The 6,000-nt window shown below is 41.6% G+C and overlaps 1 protein-coding gene across 4 annotated transcripts in view; it reads right to left on the bottom strand.

The window, feature by feature from the left end:
• LOC128412920 (multidrug resistance-associated protein 1-like) overlaps positions 1–6,000 on the bottom strand; it is a 29,312-nt gene continuing 23,312 nt past the window's right edge. For 2 of the 4 annotated variants that reach the window (XM_053386495.1, XM_053386496.1), the window contains 7 exons: positions 5,570–5,696; positions 4,966–5,067; positions 3,664–3,807; positions 2,628–2,786; positions 1,680–1,846; positions 996–1,190; positions 1–264 (listed from right to left, as the gene is read on the bottom strand). In XM_053386495.1, coding sequence (XP_053242470.1) covers positions 129–264; positions 996–1,190; positions 1,680–1,846; positions 2,628–2,786; positions 3,664–3,807; positions 4,966–5,067; positions 5,570–5,696 — 1,030 coding nt within the window. In that variant the 3' untranslated portion in view covers positions 1–128. Of the gene's footprint in view, positions 265–995; positions 1,191–1,679; positions 1,861–2,627; positions 2,787–3,663; positions 3,808–4,965; positions 5,068–5,569; positions 5,697–6,000 lie in introns of those variants that run through there. The other 2 variants (XR_008330189.1, XR_008330190.1) reach the window with 2 other exon arrangements.

Raw genomic sequence — 6,000 nt, 5'->3', positions numbered from 1 at the left:
TTGTATTAAAAACATTTAATATTGGCAACACAGTTCATTTTTAATTTTCTTTTTAAAAATTCCCTATAAAATGAAGTAATTTTTGCTATAATTCTTGTAGAAGAATTCAGGAAAATAATAATCACTGTTCATATTAAAGATTGGGTGTCTGCCTCCTGTGGTATTCCAGCTTCTGATACCATTTCATAAAATATGCCTTTCTGTTGTAGCAACCTGGCTGGAGTATCAAATTCAGCAATCCTTCCAGAGTTCAGAACAAGCACCCTGAAAGAGCAAAACAATGTAATGGGGAAACCTTTAATCTAGGAAGAGTTAGAGCTGATCAACTTGCAAAATAAAATTTACATTAAGCAGTTCATTTGTTAATTAAAGATTTCGGGGATGAAGGTTGACTAAGGCAGGAGAGGGGAACCTGCGGTTCTCCAGCTGTTGCCGGACAGGAGTTGGAGTCTCAACTTCTGGAAGGCAAAAGGTTCCTGACCTCCACAAGGAACAGCTCAGTATAAGAGCACAAGCTCTGCTTGTTGAAGATTGAAGGTTAAATTTCTATTTAAACAGAAGATAGCAAGTGATGTGAAAGACAAAAGAACCCTGAGTCAACCGTACTGAGGTAGATGAATAAATCTGACATGATATAAAGTAGCTTCCTATCTTCCTATTTAAGAACTTTCTTTAAAAAAAATGCTGACCAATTCCTGAATGTAATTACCTTTTCATCAAACAAATTTGATTCTACAAATCTGTGGCTCCAAACACACTTTGCCATTGAGCTTTGTGTGTATTACAGTGGGCAAATTCTACTGAATCCAGTAGTGCTACCTACCTAACATTCAATAGGTAGATGGCAGTTCTTTTTTATGAGGAGACAGTCCACGGAAACTGAGGCGGGATGGAGATTTTGTTTGCACCAGGCCCAAGCAGAAACAGTTTATCCCTTTACTTTCAGGAGCTGCTTAGAGGGGTGGGAAAACCACATGCCACTTATAGCAACATACCTATCAGAATCCAGTATGGAATGCAGCCTGTGGGCAATGGTTAGTACTGTGCAGTTGTGGAATTCTGACCGGATTGTGGATTGCACTTGATTGTCTGTTTCCATGTCAACAGAGGCTGTTGCTTCATCCAAGATTAATACTTTCGTCTTTCGTAGCAAAGCACGAGCCAGGCAAACAAGCTGTCTCTGCCCCATGCTGACAAAAACAGAAATAGTTTTAGTATGTGCTCTCGAATGGCGCTAGGCCTCAATTTCTGATTGGGCAGCTGGTGGCTGCTGCACCATCTTGTGAATAGGCATGCAGGTTTTATGTTTGTGTGTACACAAAAAAGGATGACTACAAAAGGATCGCAGATGTGAACAGTGCTAGGAATATGGATATCCCATTAGAAAACCACTGCTAGTCTGAGAAGCAAATATAGGGATATGTGGACAGACTCTGTCTAGGGCAAGAACAACTCCCCACCCTGCAAATCTCTGGATAGGTCTAAGGTGAACAGACATCCAAGTAGAGAATGGTAATGTTTCTTCATCCTTTGTCCCTTACTTTGGCCTGCCAAGTAACACTATCTGTGGGTAGCTTCATCAGTAGAAAACCACTTTGGAATACTAGTACTCCTCTGCTAGTGGAGATCATTATTCTTCAGGTTACTTAGCTCACCCCTTAACATAGTTTAAGACATACCTCAGGTTTTCACCACCCTCGGAGATCTCATGGAGAAGTTTCTTTGGGAGTGACTGTACAAAGTTCTTCAAGTCACACAATTCCAGTGCATCCCACAGTTCAAGATCAGAGTATCTTCCAAGTGGATCCAAGTTTGACCGCAGTGTCCCTGAGAATAAGACCGGGTCCTATGGAATAATGTCTAGACAGTATTTCCATGTAGTATAATATTAGCGAGTTTAGGTTTCAGATTGATATTACTTTGGGGTGGGGTCAGGAAGGGCTGCTGTTCCTCCGCCTCCCCTCCCCATCATCAAGCTATTAAATCCTGACTGGTTTTAGATATATTTGTAAAGAAGCAATAGATTGACATCAACCTCCTTGAGTGCAAACAGAATAAATGGCAAATTTATTTGTAAAGCTAGCTGAATCTGAAGACCAGGAGGGACAGACCATGGGCTGCTATTCCCTTGTGGCAAATGGACGGCACACTACCTTTCAGAGCACAATAAACTTGGCCAAAGCCAAAGGCTGTTGTCATGCCAGTTATCTTAGAGTAAGCTTTCATCAGAAGGGCAGTTGGAAAAAAGGCAAGAGATCAGTAGGCAATGAGAAGCCCATGCAATAGGAAGTGAGAAAGGGGTGGAAAGAACTTTGAAATATGCCACTAACTAGGCATAAATTCTTGAATCCCTGGGCAGGCATTCCTGATACATGTTTCATATGTTATCCCCTATTTTCCCCTCTCCTACAATAGTCAGTAAAGGACTGGTTTCTTCCAAGACAGCAGGTGGTTAACTGCAATGCAAAATCAACGAGTGGACCTAATGGATTACAGTATTTTTTGACAAGTTCATTAAAACTATTGCAAAAAGAATAATGGCAGAATTCAAAAGACTAAAGCTTATAAAAGAATTGTATGTGTGGATATTATACAGACACATACGAACACACGCACACAATGCTAACCTGTGGAATAATGTTCAGGTTGCCACGTAGGTCATGCAAACCAATAGTTGATATGTCAATGCCATCAATGATTATTTTGCCTCCAGCTCTTTCTATTATCCTAAACAAACTATTTGTGAGAGTCGATTTGCCAGCTCCTGTTCTTCCTATTATTCCAACCTGTAACAAAATATATGTGCATTTTAAAATGGTAGCAGTTTCACTATGTTACTTAACACATGCAAAGAAAACAGTATAGTTCCATATAAAAAAAAGCAAAACAGTCTTGAAAAATAAAAGCCTTCAACAAGAAATCTCTACTAGCAAAGGTTAGTGGCCAACATTAGTAGATAACTGATTGTTTTTTCTGGTTCACACATCAACCACAGTGCTTGTGCCATGCAGGAATATCCATAGAGCTCAACAGAGTGCACCCACCCACACAAATATAGATTGGGTCCTGAGATCACTAACAAAAACCTAAATGCCTTCTTTTTTACACAAACCTTTTCTGAATGATTTTTAAAATTGATTGTCCACTGATTACCTTCTGCTGCTACTGCTACTTTAATTGTCATTGGTTTTGGTACACATTTTATGCTTATTTTTTTGTTTTCTTCATACCACTCTGATATTTTATTATGCGAGCAGTTTATACATCTTTCAAAATAAAGTAATAAAGAACGGAGCATGTTTCCAACTGGTCAAGGACACTGGCTGACAATCCAGTCCAGAAGAAAGTTTGCTCCAAACCAAGGCCCTATGCATGTTCTGGTGTGTACTTGGGGCTGTGATGCCTGAAAAATGCTACATTTCCAAACTGAAGGGACAGCCTGATAGCACAATTGAATACAGACATGTTACAGCCCTCTATTGATGTTAGATGGGCAGCATTTTAAGAGGGAGAAGTGATCCAACTCACTTTTGTCCACAGGGGCACTCAGTTTCAAAAACAGCAGCCACAAATTACACAACAAACTTTGAAAACATATATTTAAATAGATATATTTTTAAAAGGGAAACAGGTGTGACAGAGTACTTAATTTTGGCACGTTACCTTCTCTTCTTTGCAGCTTAGAAAAGTTACATCCTGCAGAGCCAAGTCCAGATCTGGCCTGTACCGAGCTTGGAAATTTACAAACTGTATTATTCCTTCCTTGGGCCATCCCACAGGTGGACGATTGGATAATATCCAGGGGGCCTAAAATGGATAAACAAACTTTGAAGCCAATAAAACAAGCCACAAATTAGTGAGCATCAAAACGTGTACTTAAAAGTATTTCACAATACAGTCATACCTCGGGTTAAATATGCTTCAGGTTGAGCATTTTCAGGTTACGCTCCACGGCAACCCGAAAGTAACGGAACGCGTTACTTCCGGGTTTCGCCGCTCGTGCGTGCGCAGACACTCAAAATGACGTGGCGAGCGTGTGCAGACGCTCAAAATGACATGGCGAGCGTGCGCAGAAGCGGTGAATTGCGACCTGCGCAGACGTGCAGTCACGGGTTGCGTTTTACTCAGGATGCGAATAGGGCTCCAGAATGGATCCCGTTCACATCCAGAGGTACCGCTGTATATAAAATTAGCACCTCCACCACTGCAGATGATGATGTCACAAGCTGAAGCTGCCTGCCCAGGCTTCTATCCAAGAAAGCACTAAGCTACTTTTCCCATTAGCACAAGGATTTGTGCTTGCACAATGGAACTTTGCCCCATCTCCTCCCCTGTGCACCCCCTAAATCTGTTCTGTGTTCCCCCCCACCCCCAAGCAAATTTGGAGTGGGCAAGGGGAAAGGAGAGGGGAGAAAATTCTGTTGCACAAGCACAAATCCTCGTGCTGCAAAAGTTTAGAGAATCTCTGGCCCATGGCTACCTGCCCATCAGCTGAAATAACTGATACCATCAGATACATGGGAACTTCTTGGAAAACCCACTGCATGCTGATCCTTTCAACCTTTGAAAAGCACCATCATATTCCAGAATAAAGGGTCTTCTTGCTTTTGCTTTTCCCTAATTTTTGTCCCCTTCATCACTGTGTGGCAAAGCAGTCCCTGCCAGAGTTAATGTAACTGGCTCTCACAGAGACTGCTCCATTGAGCAGCAATGAGGTAAAAAGCAAAGGGTTCCCTGCTCAGTTCCTGCTCCTCTTTGCTTACACAGGAGAGCAGAGACTAACTGAAAGCAGGTCTCTTTGCAGCAGTTTATCCTACCCTTTTAAAGGATGTTCCAGCAGCAATTACAACCTAAACTTTGAAAGGTTTGAGCCTGCCAGTTCTCTGCCAACTAATTTTTTTTAAAAAATCTTCATTACTTAATTTCAAGCTGCATACTTATCGTCATTTCACAAAAGATGTTTACCTCTTTGTCTGTCTTTTCATATTCACAAACCCTTTCAATGGCGACTGCATTGGTTTCAATTTCACATGCTTTTCGGACCCAAAAATTCAAACTTTGAGTTATCTGAAATAAATAAATACTTGTTTATAGAACTTGTTGCAGTGGGTTTAACCTGTTAAAATCTGTGTGGTTCTAGACAGTCACTGCATAGAAAAAATATAAAGGAGAGGATAGCTTTATCCTGTTTTAAGAAATACTTAAAACCAATGTTATGCTGCTAGGCATACTGAATGGCTTAGATCTAAAGGCATCTTGTGTGAGCAGAAAGACACTTCTTAATTTTCCTGTCCCACTGCAGCCCCTCCATGCCGTTCCAGAGGGTCCCTTGAGATAGGAAAGGGGAATATAAACTGAATGAGCTAGGAGACCTGATTTGCAAATTGGAGAGCCACTTGCCCCTATCTGGAGCCAACCCAATGTGTTGGCAGCACTTTGAGACTTCTTAGAACTGCTGGATTACCGCAGAGTTTGGCTTACTGTAACATCAGTGATTCCACTTCTACCAAATTTGCAATCCATTTTCCAAGTACTGCAACTGCATTAAAAAAAATGCTTACTTACTTACATTCAGTGCATATGTTATTGATAATCCTACTGTGGCAGAGTCCACCTTGCTCCCAGCGAACACTGCAAGCAATGCAGCAAGGAAGACCATCAAGTTTCCCAGAAATTCAAGTCTGACAGCCAGCCACCTGTCATAAGTGCATGCCAAGATTAATTAGGATTCAATTACACAGTTATCAAATTGGTTAGAAATATCTGCATTTTCAGTCCTATCAATTAAAATAAGAATATAGCTTGGTGCTTTGGGGAAGGGCCGTGGCTCAGTGGTAGTGCACCTGCCTAGCATGTGCTCAAGGTCCCAGCTTCAATCCCTGGTCCTTGCCCCCCCTCCCCCCCGGTAGGGCTGGAAGAGACACCCCCCCCCCCGGTGCCTGAAATCCTGTCAGTGCAGCCAGTGCAGGTAACTTACAACTTACAGACATTTAACTTGTG

Source organism: Podarcis raffonei, chromosome 4, assembly GCF_027172205.1.
Source record: "Podarcis raffonei isolate rPodRaf1 chromosome 4, rPodRaf1.pri, whole genome shotgun sequence".
NCBI lineage: Eukaryota > Metazoa > Chordata > Lepidosauria > Squamata > Lacertidae > Podarcis > Podarcis raffonei.
The sequence above is the reverse complement of the archived record's forward strand: the minus strand, read 5'-3'. Positions and strand labels throughout refer to the sequence as shown.